Consider the following 21,411-nt stretch of genomic DNA (forward strand, 5'->3'; position numbering starts at 1 on the left):
TACGCCGTCGCCAGCGACTCACAGCAGCCCAGCTCCAGGTTGAGCTGTTGTTCAGCATCTTAGCTGTGGAGGGCAGTGTCACTGGCCCACATATGTGGGATCCGAACCGGGGCCCTCTGGCATCCCAAGCCAGTTCTTAACCACCATGTCACTTGGCCGGCCCCCTTAGTGTCATCTTTGACGTTCCTACCCTGTTCATCTGGCTGTGACTGAATTCTGTTATTTCTTCGAAAACATCCCCCCTCTCCCCTCTCTCTCATCTACCCTTCTGAAATTCTAGTCCTGCTTTCCCAACTCAAGTCTACCGTCTGCCCAGTCTCTGGGCAGTCACACAGCCTCCTGATTGGCGATCTTGCCCTCAGTCCCTTGCTCTGCTGCTCCATCTCTTTCAGAGTCTCATGGGAAATTGCTATTCGTGCACATGTCTGCAGCACTTAGCAGGCATTATTCCATTGCACTCAGCCATGAGACCTAGGCATTGCTACCATCCCCACTTTGCAGATGAGGAAAGTGAAATGCATGGAGGTTGAGGAATTGGCCCAAGATTACACAGCTGTCCTGATGGAGAGCTTGGGGCCCCAGCCAACCCATGTTTGACTAGCCCCAAAGCCAATTCTTTGTCCAGGATATAATGTTCCCTCAAGACTGATGATGTTTCTTAAAATAGCTGTTATGCAAAAATCCCTTCAAGTGGTTCTCCATGGGTTCTGGAGTATTCATCCAAACTACTTAGCCCAGCATTTAATATTCAGCTTTCAGCTTTCTGGCCTTACCTTTCAACATTGCCTTCCATAGGCCCAGCTAAACTTATTTGCCTGAACTAAGCTTGCATATTCCCACATCTATGCCTTTACACAGATTGTTTTTCCCAACTTGCAGTGACCTCTCTGCCCTTCTCCACTATCCTGTTTTGTTGAATTCTTTCCATCCATCCTCCAGACCCAGAAAAGATTCCAAAATCTCTTTTACGTCTGCTCTGATGACCTCAAACCACATTTTTAAACCACCACAGCACTTTTTCTTTTTCTTTTCTTTTTTTTTATCTATGCTGATCATTTCATAGAGATTTTCCAATATCGAGTTAAGGTTGGTTGCACCTCAGAAGTCCATCATGTAACATCTTTTGAACTCAGAACATATCTGATCTATAATTCTAATACTTAAATGGCTAGGTATTCATGGATCTGGACTAATATCAATCCAGATCTTCAAAAGTATGTAAAGGAATTGCTTGATTCTTGGAAAACATTTTTTTTCCATAGAAACAAAATGTTAAATTCATGTTCTGTATGCCATCTTTATATACCAGTATATACCATCATTAAAAATGAGTACATAATAGTTTAACATACATATTATTTATTGTGTTCATTTTTCTTACCAGGATGTAAATTCCATGAATCTTACTTGATTGCTATATTCCCTGTGCTTAGAACTATGGTGGTTACACAGTGTCTTCCCAATCAGTGGTTCCTAAATGAAATAATAAATTGGTAACCCTGGAAATAACTTATTTAACCATTCCACAGTTTTACTATGTGTTTCTTTTTGGAACAAGGTAGGGCATGATGAGAAAATAAGTAAACTGCTAGAGACTTAAGTCTTTAATTTTTCACTGTCGTAAACAATCTCAGTGGTTCTTCCTTGGTATAATTTTTACTTTTTTCCAGATTCTAAAATTAGATTTAATCTCAAATTAATGAAATTCTAGGGAGTTCTCTTTTAAAGTATATTTTTATTGTCTTGGGAAAATCTTTATAATCCTTATATACAGCCTGACATTTAGGCAAGCAGTGAAATCCTGCCAAGGATTTCATTTCTTCCATATTTTGAATGATTGAAGTGACGGAATGGTGCAGCTTATTCTAAGTTAAGGTGCTAACGACATCATTAAACTTAGTGTGACCAATATTCCTTGAAGATCATTTTTGCTTTCATAGAATTTTCTCATCTATTATACCATCTCAGTTCCTACTCTAAGTCAGGAAGTTATGAGAAACACTTGACAGGCTAGGAAACTGCTACTAAAAAATGTAAAATAAATCAATGTCTCCTGAATCAACTGACTTGTGACTCCCAAAGTTTTTGATCCTTTGCCTTGAATTGAGTTCATTCACAAAGTTCTCTTTCTATTCTGTTAGGAAGGGTTTTAAGACCATTTCTAGATTTCTATGCTACCTACATACACCATTTGTGTAGAATAATCACAATTATTAAGAAGTATGAATGTAATATTTACTAGATAGAAGGCTCAATGGATAGGTAATATTGGACAATGTCCCCACCAGCATGATGTTTTATGGTGTAATTTTGTTATTTAAAAGGCAAGTTAAAATGTAGGTCCCTTCTAGACATTTTTTTTCTCTTCTTCCCTCCAACACTTTCCTTCCTTCTTTGCACTACTTTTCTCCCTGATGTCTTCTCTTTCTTCTTCTGTATTCCCTACCCTTCTGAGCCACTTTACCTTGTTTTCTCTATAGGGAAGGAGATGGGGCATACAAAGGTGCTGAGTCTCTGAAAAGGGGTGAGAGCGATGGTGGAAGGGCACTGGCCTTGCCAGTACTCTCTTCCCCGCACCTCCATCGGGTGCTTCCCCCTCTGAAGGAATTTAAAAGCCATTAATAGCCAAGAGTTTCCTGGAAGAACAACAGCAGCACTTGAACAGCCCACGTAGGCTCCATCCTGAGGCAGATGCTGCTAAGAGGATGGACCTAGATGTGGCCTGGCCTCCAGATGAATTGCTTCCCATGAAATATGCAGATTCTCAGTCCTATATAAAGATTCTCATAGTAGTTACCTCTCATTTGTTTTATGTTTACCAAAAACGTCAAAAATCCCCCAAACACAACTTTCTATGTTATTTGACCCAGCTAATCCTTAGCCATGTTTAACAGTGATGTTTTGCTGTCTATACCATATTCGTTACAATTCAGATCTTTGAGATTTAATGAGAAACAAAGGTAATGTAAGTGAAATTTTCACTGACTGCCACAAAAATAGGAACAATCACTTTATAATTATATAGATTAATACACATGCCCTGTTGCAGTCTCTTCATAAACAGTATATGTGCAAAAGTCATCACATAACTGAGAGCCATGTTCTAAATATTTACTGAGTAAATAATACTAATAACTCAGTATTCTTGACTGTTATTTAATTTCACGTACTAAAGGTCAGTTTTTTTGTGATATTTCATTATGCAGATCTTAAACAAATTCTCTCTTATTCAAATACACCAAAACACTAAAAATAAAATTAAAAATCATTTCCTCGTTCTAAGTAGTTCAAACAGAATGAGTTTCATGCCCACATGATGCTACTGCTGCTGGGCTATGGAGCACACTTTGACAATCTTTGGTTTTGTTTACCATAGCATCTCTTAATAGATTTTAAAGGAATCATGCACTGCCACATTGTTAGTGAGCTAAATTGGAGATAAATATGTTCATCTGACTTTGTATTCCATCTTATTTTTCTGAACTTGACTTTGACTCCACCCGAATTCCAAGCAGCCACCTTGTAAACTATTTTGGGAACAGGTAAACAGATTTCTAACATAAAACCGTACAATTGGTGAAGTTCCCTCGAGTATGCTATTTATGTGTCAAGGGCCACCTAAGCAGGAAAGTGAACACACACGATTTGACTGAGAGTTCAATGGCTCTCTACACTAATAGCTATTAATTTGAATGAGTGGGCTTTGAAGTCATCTAAAAATCATCAATGGTTTTATGGTTCTAAACCAGAGAAGCGACTGTTTTCTTTCATTTGCCAGTATCGTCATTATAAATATGAACATGGATCTGCCTAATCATATTTGCCATAATTGGGATTAACTCCCTTTTATTACCACCACCACATTCCCTGCCCAGTTCTAACATATTTTATTTCTGATTTTTATTAGACCTTGCACATTGCCAGTCAAACCTCGTGGAACTTAGCAAACTCTTGCAAAATTTGGAAATACTTCAGAGAACTCAGTCAGCACCTAACTTTACCGACATGCAGGTAAACATATGACTGCTGCTGGTAAAAAGACCTGTTTTTACTGGATTGTTCTGTGAATATGTAAAGTGACATTTAAAGGGAAATAACTATAATACAGATTAGTTTTTATTCTGGAGTTATTCTTAATATTTTTTAACCTTGGTGCCATTGTGTTAGTTAAGATGACTATTTTGAAATGTTTTACATTTAAATACTAACTAACCAGAAGAAATAAAAGTCTGAATCATTCTTTCATGTTTGTGTTACATTAGAAATGATAGCTCTGAAAATATAAAGTAGATACTCTCAAAACTATTGCCATCTTTTCATGTAGAGAAAAAATGCTAAAGATCTCTAATCTTGTATTCATTTTGTATAGCAGAAAAGTTTATTTTATGATTAAGTTCTTGTCTCTGCTTTTAATACCCATTATGCATCAGATATATCTTTCTCCCCTGGCTGGTTTGCTTTAGGTGTCTAACAATGATTCTTTACTAACTTGTTTTACTCCCTTTGTCTATACCTGTATCACCTGTGTGAACTTAATAATACTTTGTTGCTTTTAACTATTTGTGTAATGTAGGCTAACTGTGTAGATATTTCAAAGAAAGACAAGCGGGGCCCAAGACGATGGCGAACAAAAAGTGTCAGCAAAGATACAAAAATACAACTGCAGGTACAGACTTTACTTTTCCTTTGTACATATTATTTACATACTTTTATAGTCTTTATGTATCAGTTTATAGAAGTTAAAAAGTTTACAGTAGCTTAACTGCTTTAAAGCCAGTGCTTTTCAAACTGAGTTATATTATCTAAAATAGTGGCAAATCTATTCTTACTCTTGCATAAGTGAAACCTATTTAAAATAAAAGTTAAAACTATTTAATATGGCTGCAAAGTGGCATTTTCATTCTCAAGTGTAGCCTTTGAACCATTAAAATATATTTTAACAAAAAGTCACCTTAAAAATTTCAACTAAAAATCCAATGGGTTGTAATGAACGTTCATTTATGTATACTAGATCTTAAAATAGCCTTTTATTTGTTTGCTTTGTCCAAACTTTTATCTATCAATAAAATAGTGTGGGCTGCAATAGATTCTAAATCAACAAACTTGGGATCTAGTCTAATCACTGTGATTTCCTGGCAGTATACTTTCATGCATTTCTCTTAAATTTCCTGGGCTTCTATTTGCTCCTCAGTAAAGTGAAGGAGTTAACTTAATGATCTCTAAATTCCTTTCAACTCTAAAATTCCATGATTCTACAAAAATAGGTATTATTTGGCCATCAACAATCACTTTTAAAGTCTGAACTAAAGTATTAATAGTCATAATAAATTTACTTGAAATTTATTTTGAACAAGTTATTTATTCAAAATGAGTGATTTTAAATTTTAAAATAAGATCCTCTTGTTATTTTATTGCAATGATACTAAATACGGTAAATGCCTAAAACCTCTTATGTCATAAATCATATTACTTTCAGATCCTTAAACTAGAATCCCTCTCTACTTCTCCAATCCTGTGTATTATAAAGGACTCTTACCCTGCACAATCAGAATTAGACTTGTGACTTTGTTTTTCTTTTTATTGCACTATATATCAATTCATATTCTAATACAAGAGAAAAAGAACTGCTTTTTGAAATTCCTCAATGTCTTCTGAATAAATAACAATTAATCTTGAATTCTGAGTGTATTGACAACATATTTTTGTTGTTGTGATTCTGAACGTGTAACTAACAAACCCTTTGTTCTTTTGCTTGTAAGCTGCTGTATTTGTGAATAAATTGTCATAAGCACTGAAGATCCATGGCTTTGTTATTTAGAATGTCCACATTCTACAAACACATTTTTTTATGTTCCTTTGTTCAATATGTTTTTGTGTGTTTTCTCCTCTATTCAGAAAATTAATACTGTGGAGACAAATGTGCCAAATGACTTCACAAGAAAATTACCTAAAATTGCTTTTGGCAGTTTCATTTGTTTGAAGCATGTGATTGTCTAGTTTTGTGGCTGTATTTTTTTAAAGCATGGCATCTATGATTACTATAGAAAAGAGCCATTATAAAAAAAAATTAAAGAAGGCCAGGATCATGATCCTGTGATTAGATATTATTTTATTTAGCTATACATTTGTGATTAGATATTATTTCGGTCTTGTTTTTAATAAAGTATGCCATTGAACAGATTCCCATTCACAGCAGTTGTCTCGAATAGATTGGTTCTCAGTGAGTCTGAGTGCAACGCCCCTTACTGCCCTGCTGTGGCCACTAGGCCAACCATAGCCCCCATATCACTCAGTTTGTTTCTGAAGGAAATAGAATGCAACTCTGAATAGTTTACCTAGTCACAGGCTATGCTTTTCAATGTGCAGAGAGTTCATGAGAGTTTTTTTTTAAGTAATCTGAAGAAATTATTCAAAAAGCCCGAAAATATTCTTCATTCATACTCCTGCATATTTTTGGGTGGCTTGTTTTTAACTTTTTATTTATGCTGTTTTGCTTTGTTTTTGTTTTGCCAAAAGAATAACAAAATGACCCTTATGGTTCTAGTTTAATTACTTTTGAGGGAAATTGAAGTCAGCTCATCCCCACCCTCAAAAAAAAACTTTATATTTTTAGAAGTAGATTTTGTTGTACCTCCAAGTGGGAATAAAAAGACTTAGGGCTGGCACTAGGCTATTAATCATTCCCAGAGAAACCCCACTGCCATGTGGACTGGTAAAACCATTGGTATGGTATGGGGAATTCTGCTGAGTTTCGTACCTTCCCTGGACCTTTACTGCTCAGCCAAACCAATAGACCTTCCAAGATGCCTTAGGATCCCCCATTCTCTATGACTGAGAAGTTACTTGGAAGTTTCTTCAACATGCGCACTTGGCTGGGGAATCATTAGGTCAGCCAAGATTGACTTATGACCAATATAAATGTCATTACTCATCAGTATTTTACCAGCAGAGAGATATAACATTTATTTGTACTGTAGTGGATTAAATATACGCACCATCTTTTCCCACCCTAATATACAGGTTTTTTCCCTCCTGTTTTAAATATTTCTTGACCATGGGAATTCTATCCAATGGTGCCAAGTATTTGTTTTGAGCCCACAATCATCTCACTACTTGAACCACTTTCTCTGATGGTCGCTGTTGCAGCCAACTTAAAAGACCTTGTAGCGAGTGGCTCATTTCTCATCCCCTCTATTGTCTGTAACTTTCAGAATACCAGCCATTTGTGAAGGAGCCTAGACTGTCTGGCGGCGGTGGTGGTGGTGGTGGTGGTGGTGGTGGTTATTGTTGCTGCTGTTGCTTTTATTGGTGTTTTCACTGACCTTTGCATTCAGCATTCTGTAGCTGTTATCATTTCGAAGTAATTTTAAAACATATTGTTTAAAATATTGACCCCAGGAAAGTAAAAATGAGCACATTATACTGGATGTGTGATGGCTTATTCTTGCATCGGTTAGATTGTGCTATTGACTTGAAAGTGAAGGTTATATTTTGGACCTGTAGGCCATATTTCCAGTAGAAACCATTGGGAAGCTAGCCTCAAGAACCCATTGTGTAACTCGCTGGAGGCAACAATTGTCCTAGAAGGCTCTGTGGAGATTACTTTTTAGAAAAGGGACTTTTGTCCTCCCAAACTTCAAATGTTCTCATTCTGATAAAAAGCTCAGTATTCTCATTGTACAGTAACAGTTGGGCTGTTTTAAATGAGGTAGAGGAAGGCAATAAGAGAATGATTTTTAAAGGATTGCTGTGAAAGAGAGAGCTGCTAGATTTCCTGTGTTGCTGATAGCATGAATTAAATACTAGATCCCTAGTTGTTGGAGAGAATGAGGAATAATAGGAAGTATGGAGTATTAGATCTGATCAGATCTGATGTCATTCATGTGTAGCTATCCAAGATCTCACAGATGTTCAAATTACATTGTAGAGTCAAAATAAGTTCTTCCTTCCTTTTTACTACATTAAACATACAGGGATTTTGTATAGAAAATTTTATTTGGTGGAAAACAGATTATGTATGTATGTGTGTATATAATAAACATATATGTATATAAGATTTATGAAGATGGAAGAGAAATGTGAATGTAATTTGGCAAATATAAAGAGAATTAGAGACATAAGAATTTTAAATATTTTTCTGTTGTTTCAAAAAGACTAAAGCAGTCTTGCTGTTTTTTCTCAATCTGTACTGTTAGGTAACTGTTGAGTGCATCTCAGTTAATTGGAATTGAAATTATTGCTCACAACCATAAAGAGTCAGGATCTGTCAAATGGAGGCAGAGTTGAGTGGTGAGAAGGAAATGTCATTATTCCTTAATCCCATTCACCAAGAAGAGAAAAAGAAAGAAAGAGAGAGAGAGAGAGAGAAACAAAGAGAGAGAAAGAAAGAAAGCTCAAGGATTCTTCTACTGGTTTTTACACTGCATGAAACCTATGCTTTCACGTTTTCATAGTTGATTTTTGTAGGCATTGTCCCCACGCACTGAGAAAATTGAGGTTTTCTTCTTATGCTATGGAGACTGGCTTCCTCCGTGGAAAATTCTTCAATTTGAAAATCCCAACACCATTCCTAATGTTGAATTCCAGAGAGCTTTATGGGACGGGGCTAAATGGGGAATCGAAGATTCCTGCTACCCTTCCCTTACTTTCTCCTCCCAGCAAGAAACAAAAAAATTTTGCCCATGACAACCTGTTCGTTTTAGCTTTTGCATATTATTTATTGAATCACTTTTTTCTAAACTTATTTTTTCTTTGCTTCCATTTGTTGAATGTCTTTGACTTCCTATGACATGAGATTGCATGAATAAAACAGAATGCAAATTTATTTTACCTTCAAATCTCAAGTTATTCATCAGTTCCCACTTTTCCTCTCCTTTTGGGGTGGGGGTTATAATTAGCAAGTAGATTTATGTGTTTGGGTGACCTGTGATGAGAAGGATGAATTTTTCTCACAGCCTGAGTGCCCCTTCGAGCTCTTTTCAATGCTAAGAATGGGGAAAAGTCAACTTCAGTTAAAATCTCTCCTTCTCCCTTGTCTGATTCTCTTTCGTCCTCCCACATCCTGTCCTCTCTCTCCCTCATCCCGTGTTTTCTCCCCCTCCTCTTCTCTCATTCACTGTCAGGAAGGGCCATCTGTGAAGGGCCAATTCAGCGCAACTCGGCGCCGGCAGAGGCTAGCAGCAGCAGTGGCTACAACAGTGAGTGGATTTCAATCTCAAGTGGACATTTAATAAGAATGAGAAACTGTGTATGAGTGTCACCTCCTCTGTCCTAATGGTGCCACTTGCGTGTGACAGCATCAACTGTGGCCCAGTCCTGTGCTGGCATAGCTTTCGCATGTTCTGTGGCTGCCTTTGCATGGCAGGAGTTGCACATGGATATGGGTGTTTGCAATGGAAAACTATTACATCATCCAGGTCTCCCCTTCTACTGTCAGTGTAAGAAATACTGTAAATTCAAGGTTGTGAAGCTGAGTACAGCTCCTTGTAGTGTGGGATTTTCTTAAATAATACTGGGTTTGTGGGTGTTTTTGTTTTTGTTTTTGTTTTGCCATACTGATATTGGAACCTTTGCTAACTGATTTGTTTTTCTAAGAAAAGTCATGTTACTACAGACATAAATTGTGCTTTTTTTTGTAGCAATGTGACTATTTGAACAGGATGTGAGAATAAAGAAATGAGAGGGTAAGAAAAGGTGAATTTTGATGTCATCTCTAAATGGCTACACAAATTACACTTAGCAAGGAAAAATTGTTTTCTGGAGGGAATGTTGAGCTGAAAATCAGAAAATATAGTGTGGAAAAGAGAAAAACCACAAAGTTAAATGATGTTTTGTCCATGTCTAGAGGTTGGTTTGGTTTTTCTAAAAGAGAAAATAGGATGGATCTTAGAAGGGTAGAGGGAGTATTGAGGTAAATAAGGTCAATAACCCAAATTTCAAATTGAGTGGAAGGTATTTAGAATAGTGAACTGTCTGTGTGGAACATAAAATAGAACATGTAAATACAAGAACCTTTTGCTGGATAAAAGTAAATCATAATCTTTGTTTAATCTTTACATCCTATCAACTTTTTTCAATAAGAGTACTGAGTTAATAGCAACCATGGATGTTTGGTTTTTGTCTATTAAATAATATTTCCTAACTTAACAATAGTCTTGCTCTTGCTAGAGGTGGAGTATATTTTAAGATTGGAATTGCTGAAAAATATGACAAGTTTTTGGTTGCATTGTAGGAGAAAGGATACTGGTGTAAGGATTGTTGGTTTTCTATTTTATGATTGGCAACTGACTCTTGCATTTTATGTAGGTGCTTAGCTGGATTGTTTGAGAAACAGAATTGCTTCTGATTATGAAATGAACTAGTGACTTGGAATTTATTAAGAAACTGACTCTTAAGCTCACATTTTGTTAACACTGGAACAAATTATTGAAGTAGGTTTCATGGTTAATGTATATCTCAAGAAGGTACTCCAATGCAGGCATGTGGCAACTGCATAGTGACAGATTCTGACAATAGATACATGTGTAATCAGTTATATAATTCTTAAATATTTGTAATCTTTCATTTATAAAATGGAAAAAAATCAAATGATTATTAGAGAACAATATTGCAGTATGGAAAGGAAAAGTCAATCATTGTGTGAAAATACTAAAACTTCCTAAATAGTGTGCTACTAGGATGGCATGTAGGGAAGTGACTGTGTTTCCACTGTGTTCATTTCTTAATTGCAGATACATATAAGTGAATATAATAAAACTGGGATTAGAACCTATTTGAATAGAATGGGTTTATATTTTTTAAACTGAGAACAGAAAAGAAAACCCTTTAAAAAAAAAAAAAGGAAGTATTAATGTCCACTTCCCAGGGTACTTGTGACCACAGAAGTTAAGAATAATTTAGATGCATTTAGTCAGAAAAGTTACTGCAAACATTTAGCAATGAATTAGGGAATAACTAGGGGGAATTATTGCTGTAAATCCTCTAGGATTTATCAGTTTAACTCCACACCAGAGCATAGCAGCATCTAGCAGGACCTCCACTGGCTTCCTTGGCCCCCTCATCCATATCTCAGTGACCTGATGCTGGCGACTCAGGCCCCTGTTTCTTTTACTGCAGTAGTTCTCCTTAATCCCCAGTCCTTCCTTTTCCCAAAACTAAAGGTATCTCACACGTTTTGAGCCCATCCTGTCCTGCTAGTACCTTTTACCTAGAATTCCTCCAATGATTCCTAGTCACTCGTTTTATTTGCCCACTCGGGTGTCTGGCACAGCTGAGATTACTCACAGAGAAAAGTGCACCCAAGGAGAGGTTTCAGAGATTTATTTTTATTGATCCTTAGTGCTAACATCCAAATGGTCCCGTTGCAACATCAGCCAGACCGAACATAATAGGGGGTTTGAAAAGAGAAACACTGGTCTCTCCCCATGGACAAACCCTGAGAGTCCCAATGCAATCAGTACTCCCTACAAGGATCTCTGCACGCATAAGCAGAATAACAGCTGCAGGAGACTTTGCACATTGGCTCCATGAGTCATATACACTTAGATGTGCTATTGTGTGTTCTTTTTCATTCACCATTTACCAGTCACCATTTACCATTGCTGAATTTCAGTGCCAGTAGTTCCACTGTCCATCCATGTCTCTTTTAACTTCTTTATAGACAGGTGTTAAAAGCATCTCCTAACATCACCACTTCAAACTGGTTATTGGTACCAGAATGTTTCTGAATCAGGCTTCCTCCATGTCACAGGATTTCAAGGAAACCTTGGGTTTTGTTCCTGAGCAGGGTGTAAAGGCCACACCCAGCATTGAGAGCTGTAGACAGCTCCTACTCCAGCCATCACTGACAGAGAGCCTAGTTACCACTTACATTTTTTTAATCCTGTAATACCCCGATTGATCAATAAAAAATTGAGTAAATAAGTCCCCAGGCTGAAGAGATATTCAATTAGAACGAGATGAATAGATCTCACTTTGTAGTTTCAATTTCATTTCATCAATTCTTCTGTTAAAATGACCCATTCCATATACTTCTTTTAACAACAACAAAAATATCAAAAGAAACATTTTCAGTTGGAAGCACATAAAAGTTAATTTTCAGTATCCCAGGGGCCTGATTTCAGTTTGAATGCAGCATTCCAAGTGTCTTTCCCTATGGGTTATATATGCAAACCCACTTTTACTGGTTTCATTGTCAATTTAAACTTCCTTTATGTTCAAAATATAAATTTGTAACTTATGTTTTTCTTCTGTCTGCTTCCAAATCTTAATAGACAGGCCATTACCTGAGGGATAAGTCTGGGGTCTTACTGGACTCTCTGGGCCTCAACTGTATCTTGTCCTCCCATCGCTCCCTGTCCCCTAGCTGTCATAGCCACCTCCCTACCCACAAAGCAAAGAGACCCGTCTCTTACACCATGCCAGTCCTTGGGGTGTTAAAGGCACCTGAGTGCAAATAAAACCCTTTTCCCTGATCATCAACACATTACATTCCCCATCACTAAACACCCACATTCCTTTTTCTTAATGCTCTTCTAGGCTCTTGTATCAGGAAACATATGCTTAAATCTGAAAACTCTCCCCGTGACCTCCTAATCTCCACCACCCTTTCCATGGATTCTCTGTGTCCCTCCGAGAGGGCTACAGGTTGACTGCTCTTTCTAGATTTAGCATCACCACAGTTAAGGCCAGAACATTTCTGTCTTCAAATATTCTTCCATATAAATCCCATTCCTCAAAAGACCCCAGTCATTGTTATCACAAGGTTACCTGGCTAGGATTCCAACAAATTATTGAACCCAAGGATACCATTGTCTCAGATGGCTTATTTGCTACTTTTATATCTCTTCTCTGGAACAGCCAGAAATTCTGCACCTGATAAGATAAAAAAGTTGTTGACATTTTCCAGCCCAGACACCAAATTCTTTGGATAACATGCATTATTAGCACACTTAGCATAGCTGAATTTAGGTGGAGAGCTTTATGCTCACTTCCTTTCCCAGTGGGCCTTGGATATCATTTTAGATAGATAACTCCCCAAAGCTACATCTGAGGCACCCTTGTCCAGTCTCAACTGCCCTTCCTCATATCCACAAACTGCAGCTTAGGTCAGAATTGTTTGGGTCTCCAACTGTTCCGTCTATCCTCTGTATCTGCCATGTATGCTAGTTTGTGTTCATTCTCTGTCTTAAAATATCAGGAAGTTTAAAACAAAATCAAAAAATGAAAAAAGAGAAGTGGTTCTGACATACATATACATCAGACAAGACATTGGTTCCTTTCTCCTACACTCCTACAGCATAGTTCATGTTAAATAGAGGGTGTGAATTATGCTTTAATTTTTACAAAATTTAGTGAAGGAGTCTAAGAGTCTGATTCTTGAAGATAATTGAATGAACATCTGTGATTTAGAATTAGGGGAGGTTACTGGTGATCTGATTTACAAGAGAAATTGATAGTCTCATTTCCAAGAATGTTTGGTTGACAGCATTTGTAATAGGTAGAAGACTCTAGAAAGAGAGAGAAAGGTGCTTTGCCTCCACCCATCACAAACCTAGCCCAGATCCAGCCTGGGCAAGGAAATACTTCTAGCCATTGGGAAAATCTATAGTAATATGACTTTTTTTACTTAACGCTTTTCTATCTTGGCCAGTTCATAAGCCATATTCATATATGTAGCAGAGTTGTGTGTAACATACTAAGGTAAACTATAGTAATTTATATAATATCAATTTCATTTACAAATATATTTTGATAAATCAATTTCAAATTCCATTGTGGATCTCTTTAAGCCATTATTATATTTACTATTAAGCTTATTTATATCTAATGGCTATAGAGCAAGTGAGCCTTTCTGCATATGTGCCTCTTGAATTTTTACCTGTTCAGTGGGCTCTAACAGAATTAAGCATAAAAACTCCTCTGACACAAGGACCCAGACTTTGTAAGAGAAGGTCAGCCATGTCGCAGTTCATACTAGTGTTTTCTGGCAGTAATTTTTTAGATGCAACTGTGGATTCAGAGCTGAAGCTTATCTGGGATTAAACGTGTTATTCCTGTCATTCTGTAGTCATCTCTCCCTATACCCGTGAAAAGCCATTGAGTCAGTGGCAGTCCTAAATCAACAATGGAAAATGAAACTCCTTGCCACCCTGACCACCTGCAGAATAAATGAGCACTGAGTGTCTCGTGTCATCAGAGAGGAATCTATTATTTTGAAGAAGGGAAGAGGTCTTTTCTATGTAAGGGAATGTGGAACAGTGCACTGTTGCTCTTTAATAATTTGTATCTTTTCCTTTCAGGTTCCTTTCAGTGCTACCATGTCACCAGTTCGCTTGCATTCCTCCAACCCCAACCTTTGTGCAGATATTGAATTTCAGACTCCCCCTAGCCACCTCACTGACCCTCTGGAAAGTTCAACGGATTATACAAAACTTCAAGAAGAATTTTGTCTAATTGCACAGAAAGGTAACAACAAATCTAACGTGCCTTTTAGAGAAGCTCTCCTCTTTGATGAGAGGTTGCCATTTATACTTTTATCCTTGTCTAGGTAGTCAGTGGAAGAAAGATTAAATGGCTTGTATACTGGTTGGAGTTCTATCTACAGAACTTAGCGGGATATGATGCCTGCTTTTTGGGAGAACACACATCATAGATTTGCAGTTGTTGACTGAATAAAGAAAGTGTCACTGAGGGGAAAGAAAAGGAAGAAAGACAAAAAGAGTTATCCCAGGCAGGTCAGGAGACACTACTACTCAATGTCTTTTTTTTTTTCAGTGTCTTTTAGTTATTTAATACGTAATTGTGGGTTATCCTTAGCAAGGAGGAAAAAAAAAAAAGACTCTGTTGGAGCCTTCCTCTTCTCTAATTAAACAACACTCACTGGAGCTGCTGGTGGGAGGCTGGATGGCTCAGTTGGTTTAGAGCGCATACTCTTAACAACAAAGTTGCCGGGTTCGATTCCCGCATGGGGTGGTGGGCTGTGCCCCCCCACCACAACGGAGACTGAACTTGGAGTTGATGGGTCCTGGAAAAAACACACTGCTACTCAATAAAAATTAAAAAAACAAAACAAAAACAAAAAAACACTCATTGATTTTTCTTTACAGCTTGTGGTTCAGGAATTTCGGGAGGGCTCAGCTAAGCAGTTCTGTGCCACACGGCATTGACCGAGCTCACTCAGTGCTATTCTGCTGGAGTCTGAGCTGAAAGGTCCAAGGTTGCTTCACCATGTGCTTGGCATGGTGTTTGGACAGCTGGAAAGCTACACACAGCTGTGTCCCTCTACCCTTCCATGCCAGCTTGGGGGTCCAAAAGACTGGAGTGGACTGGAGTGGAAACTGCTGGTCCTGTTCGAGGCCAGCAGTGGAACTGACACAGCATCACATTTCCTGCTCAGAGCTACAGGCCCGCCCAGATTGGAGGGGAGGGGAAATCGACCCCACCTTGGAGTCTCTTTTCTAATGTTAAATTTTCCGTATAAATTCAATTGTTTCCATCAGCCACAGGGAGTAGAATATAAGTGAGAAGCAGGATAGTATAGTAGAGTATAGGTAGACTGAGCAGCCCTGTGTGTACCAAGGAGAACCTCAGCTCTCATATTAATGCCCCCACTTATTGCTATAATATTTAAATTTCAGCCACTGAAATTCATTTTTTGACTTGTTAATACCTTCCCAGGCATTTTTTTCATGAAGAATCTCTTGAAGAAGGATATACATTATGGTATTTTCCAGTCACTAACACCTAGTTGTGAATTAATCACATTTATTTCTCCCGGGGCTGCTGGTAATGGGTTATAAAATATTCTTGATATTCTTGAAAATGTGTATTAAGTGGAACATCTCAAGTGCCACCCCCTCCTAATACTCAAGATCCTGGTGGCTCAGGAAAAGAAGGGGTGCACACCGAAGGCACCTCTGGGAATGCTGAAGTCAACAAATATTTATACTCAAACCATCAGCACAGACGTGCTATCTGATATTTCCTTAATTCCATAACCCCAAAACAAGTGAATTTATCTTTCCCCTTTTTTATGTAGATTTCTCAGTTGAGATTCTGTGAAGCCAACTCTCTTTCACTGGCTATTTTACTCCTAGTACATTTTTATTAACTTTTTAACCTGATGCTAATTATGTCATTAGATGAGAACAATGTTATCTTGTTTATATAAGGGCACAGATTTACAGCCAGTGAAGCCAGTAACATTTACTCATATTGGTGAGTTGGGGAGGGGGCGGGTATAGGAGCAGATAGAATGAGACAAGAAATGTGTGAGTTAAGTGCAGTGCAGCTGCTATAGGGAAATGGAGAAATTTGAAGGTAGCCCCAGGAAAGCTTTGTGTATTTGGTTGCAATCCTGAGGTTTTCATGAAATCCAAGTTTCAACAGAATTTGAAAGCCTCTGTTGAAATAACATATTTTCTTTTCAACTGTGTTAGAAAAAAAGGGGGTTTTCTATGACTGTTGAGCAAACTCTTTAAAAAGAGTTATGGATTTTGAAATGAGTGAGCATCTGCTTTTAGAGCTGCCAGTGGGGTTAATGTATTCCAGCTATCAAATTATTACCTTTAAATTGATAATTATGAGAATGTAGCACATAAATCAATATATTCTGAGTCCCTTATGATCCCTCCATTTTTACCCTTTAATTCAGGCCACTGTTTGATGCTAACATTGTCCACTGCTTTTAAAAATAACCTTTCTCAAATAAGGAAATACCTATTTTAGAAGACCTTGCGTAGTATAGAAATTCTATTATTGTAAAGATAGGAGTTGGAAATTCAACCTTTTGTAATTTAAAATGAAAGACTGCCTCAGATTTTACCAATGTATGTTGTTAGGTATGCAGGCATTGGAAAGGAGGTTGGTGTTATTATAGTTACTTTTAAATCAGAGCATTTCTAACATCAAGATGTTCCTGGCTGAGAAAGCAATTCAAGTATTGTTCTTAAGACCAAATCAGTTCCTGACTCAAAGAGAACTAGCTAGAACTTTCTACATCAGCTGCCTCTTTATGTTGGCAGGATTCACAAAGTGCTCTTTTTGGGGGGTGTGCTTTTGGGAAATAATGTTTGGATAGCCGTAAATGATGTGCGTATGTCTTCGTTATACACAGAACTGCTCAAATAGTCTCAACAACTATGGCGAAGTAAAACTTGTTCTTTTTTCCTTCTAGGAATTATATATAGATGAATTTATAAATATTGATATTTAGAATTGACATTGATATTTTATATGCTTCCAGGTCTTCACTGGTTTGTCTGGTATGAAATGTTAAAACTTTCACCCCGATTAATCACTATTACCATATTAGTTTCCTGTATAGATATGCTGATAGATTCCATTTTGAGGCTGGTTTTTAATTAGACCTTTCCAGAAAATGACTGTGCATGCGTTAAAGTGCTAAAAAGTTTATAATTTTGGATATGCTTTTAGGGTCCATGTGATTTTTGTCTCTCACTTTGCTCCCCGCCCAGTGCATTCTCTTTTGAAGTCTGCCTTTAATAGCATAGCTATCGAGAAGGAGAAGCTTAAGCAGATGGTTTCCGAGCAGGATCACAACAAAGGCCACAGCACCCAGATGGCACGGCTCCGACAGTCACTGTCGCAGGTAAATGAGAATGCGTGTTTCACGCTCATGGCACATTCCCAGCCCTGTAAGGCACGAGATGGGGGAGGAGGCAGTCCATCCTGGGCATGGCACATTCATCTCACAGCCTCTCAAGACATCCCAGTGTCAATATTAAAGCTTATTACTTTTCTTCCAAAAAAATGTCACAGCCAGAGAAAAACATCAATCAAAAACTTGTTTGCAAATATAGAATTATTATTTTGATTGATTGAATATTTTAATGCCTCTCTATGGTTATTTATAAGGCAGTCCCTGGTTTAAAAAAAAAGAAGAATCATGCATTTACACATCTAAAATATGTTACAGAATATATTGAATCCAATGTTAAAACAAAATCTACTAAGATCTTCCATATTTAATCATTTTTCCCCACATACATTTTAATCTGGTCAAAAATGACTGATTACTATTATATATTTTTTTCTTTTCTGATAAAATCTATTTTAGCTATTTCTTTTCTTAGGATTTTCTTCCTAAGTTATGCTCCCTGAAACTAGACTTTTATATATTTAATATATATTATATTATATATTATTGAATATATATTCATTATATATTATATTATTCAATATATTATATTGATCTTAAATCTCTAGGTATATTAAAGTTAGAATTTCTGATAAAAATTCTTTAAAGCTGTACTTACGCTCTTTTACACTGAAATAAGTATTTTATTCCTTTAGTCTATAAATACACTTTTAAAAACTCCTTTGAGAAGTCAATGTTGTTGTACGATTTTGTGTGAGAACTCAGTGTTTATATAAACTATTGTTCACTTCCTGGTGCCTTGGATCAGAGTGAAGGAGCAAGCAAATCCTGGGTAAGTGACTTTCTGTGTGGATCAGCTCCTGCTTGAACCGTTTCCCTTAGTCCCTAGAAATTAGACTTAAAGCGCCTCGCCATGTTTTATGTACCTGAACTGTCAGCTTACTTTCAGTGTGAAGTTTCATGGTATTGAGTGCTGTTATCTGGACCACACTTTCTGCGTTCACCATAAAACACTGCCCAGTGAGGTGCCTATGCTGCTTCCGGTGCAAAACTACAGACTGGGGAGCATGGGCATTGAAAGCAGCAGCTGTCATGCCAGCCTGTGGAGCACTTTACTCATAAGCACTTTAGTAGTTTGCCCTGCACTAGTCTCATGTCTTGTATCTGTTGAACACTCCATCAATGGTAATTGATCTGAATCATTATTCTGAACGTTTCATGATTCAGAAGGTCAAAATAATGATGAAGTAAACATGCAAATGTCATCTTGCAAACGTTTAAAATACACTTGTCCTCCCACCCATGCTGCAGCATTGCCTTCAAATGTATTTAATACTGGAGGCTTCATGATATAAGATAAACGTACACTAAGAAAAACAAGAAAATATGTTTCTTTCTTGCTTGCTTGCTTGCTTTTATTTGCTTGTTGGTAAGAAAGAGAATGGTAAATAGAGATATGAGTTGGGTATCAGGGTGAGATTAGAAATGGTCATGAAGAGAAATTTTAAAAGTTACTCATTTGGTCATTCCTTTATTCATTGCGTTTCATTCAACTGGCAGTATGTGAGGCATGGTACAAGGTGTGGAACAGCAACATAATAGTAGCTCTGGCCATGTTCCCAGGAAGCTCATGATCTGATTCGTGAGATGAGCAGTATTTACTCAGGAAATAAGTAAATGGCCTATGCTGTAGTACCCTCAGATTGGCACATGGGTGGTGCAGATTTCCTGGGTTCTGGTCGATCAGAGAAATAGAAGATCTCTGAGCTGTGAGCAGAGCCACAGATCAGGAGGAATTGAGCCTTGAATTAGGCCTAAGTAGACAGCCACAGTTCACGAGGAAAGACCTGACATTAACATGTTAAGAGTAAAATAAAGCAAAATTATATAAATTTTGCATCCTTTGAGTTAAATATTTATTTCTCTTGTCAAAACATATTTATTTGCATCTCAACTTAGAGCCTCAATAGATTTGGAGAGGGGATGTTATATTTATTTTTCAACCAAAAAGCTCAATTTCATCCTCAAAAGATGTAAAAATAATTTGGGACTTTAAAGATGGTTCATTTTACCCTATTCACTAGAGAATCCACTGCTTCCAACTATGTATCAACACAGCATTTTCCTATGTTCACACTCTTTGTGTCTGTCCATACCTTCCCATTGGGCCAGTCTTACCCTCATTAGCCATCTCATCCCATCACCTCTGAGGCTGGACTCTCTTTTGAAACTCACTACAGCCTTTTTTTGGGCATTTAAGTTTACTGTCAGCTCACTTCTTTCTAAGGAATCACTATCTCTGGTTAGACTACTGAAGAGGTATCTGGAGCAGTTAATTCATAGTGGCTAAAGCATGGCGTGAACAGGGAGAACTAGTCTAGGAGTCGCTATTTAAGTAGGTGGGAACCAGCTCATCAAGGATGACACAACAGAGTTTAGATTTATCTTACCAGTGCTGGAGAGGCCTTAAAGAATTTTAACTAGTGAGTGATAATTCGAGAAATTGGAAATGTTAATGTATATTTCTGTATATTAGGAAAATTATTCTAATACAGTATAGGAGATGGATGAAATTAAGGCAAAACAAGTTGGAGAGACTCTTTAAGCTATTCAAGATCATGCAGCCCTGACGTAAGGAAGTGCCAGGGTTGGTAGAAGGAGGGGATGGGTTTCAAAGATACTGAGGAGGAAGAGTCAGCATGACTTGGAGATCAGCTGAATATTAGAGTAGGACAAGGAGCCAGAGTCAAGGCTGCTTTTCAGGTTGTTCACTTGGATAACTGGGTAGATGATAGTTCCTTCCCTAATGCAAGAGGAACTGATTTGTCGACAGTAAATAATGAGTGTCTTTGTGTGTGTGGAGATTGAGGTATCTGTGGGACATCCAACATGCAATTAAATATGTAAATCTTGGGCTCAGGAGAGAGGTCTGGGCTAGGGAGAAAGGTGTGGATACCCAGTATATCACTGAAGTTGTAGATGTTGAGAAATTTTGTTTTCGGTCAGAGTAAAAGAGTCAATGGTGCTGCGATAGAGATCATTAATATTTAAAGAACAGGCTAAAAAAAAAACCAGAAAAGGTCCTTTGGTGGAGACCCAGGGGAAGCAGCTGAAGAATCTAGATAGTGAACCACTGAGATCAAGGATAAAGAGTTTAAATAATGTCAGGAAGGAAAAGGTTAACAGAATCTGACTTAGCAGCATATAATATATGGACTGAAAGTCAACCTTAGAATTTGGCAATCATTTCAGTATGTTTGTATCATGGGGGAAAGGAATCAACGGATAAGGAGACAATGAAGATGGGAAACAATTAACTGATACAACCATCCTGGTTGGCCAACTCTATTTTCAGTGTCCCTCTTTTAATATAGCACATAGTATTGAACAAGATACTAAATAGCTTAAACATGGAGATAATTGTTTTGAATATATTTTTATATTAATGTAACTTCACGTTATAGTGAGATGTGATTTTAGATAGTCTAAAGGCATCTTCCATCCATATTCAAGTGTCATCAATTAAACCCCCAGGTATTTTTTTTATGACCAGTTACCAAGCCAAGCCTCCCCGCAAAGAGTTAAAGAGAGAGACTGTGTTTAGATAACCTCTTAATCTAACATTTCTAAAGCATATTTTTTATTATTAAATTATTTTTTATTATGAAATGCACATTTTTTAGAATTAGTTTCAGCTGTACAACACAGTGCAATAGTTGTACTTTTTACCCCTCAAAGTGACAACCCCCCTCCCCCAATCTGCTGCCCCATTTCCCCCCAGTATCATACAT

General features: G+C 37.4%; 1 protein-coding gene across 1 annotated transcript in view; it reads left to right on the top strand.

The window, feature by feature from the left end:
- OSBPL6 (oxysterol binding protein like 6) overlaps positions 1 to 21,411 on the top strand; it is a 210,586-nt gene that overhangs the window by 158,894 nt on the left and 30,281 nt on the right. Inside the window, exons 10-14 of the mRNA XM_019654014.1 lie at positions 3,908 to 4,011; positions 4,574 to 4,666; positions 9,123 to 9,197; positions 14,301 to 14,466; positions 17,478 to 17,611. Of these exons, the coding sequence (XP_019509559.1) occupies positions 3,908 to 4,011; positions 4,574 to 4,666; positions 9,123 to 9,197; positions 14,301 to 14,466; positions 17,478 to 17,611 (572 nt within the window). The remainder of the gene's footprint in view (positions 1 to 3,907; positions 4,012 to 4,573; positions 4,667 to 9,122; positions 9,198 to 14,300; positions 14,467 to 17,477; positions 17,612 to 21,411) is intronic.

This window comes from Hipposideros armiger, unplaced genomic scaffold (genome assembly GCF_001890085.2).
Source record: "Hipposideros armiger isolate ML-2016 unplaced genomic scaffold, ASM189008v1 scaffold_212, whole genome shotgun sequence".
Taxonomy (NCBI): Eukaryota; Metazoa; Chordata; class Mammalia; order Chiroptera; family Hipposideridae; genus Hipposideros; species Hipposideros armiger.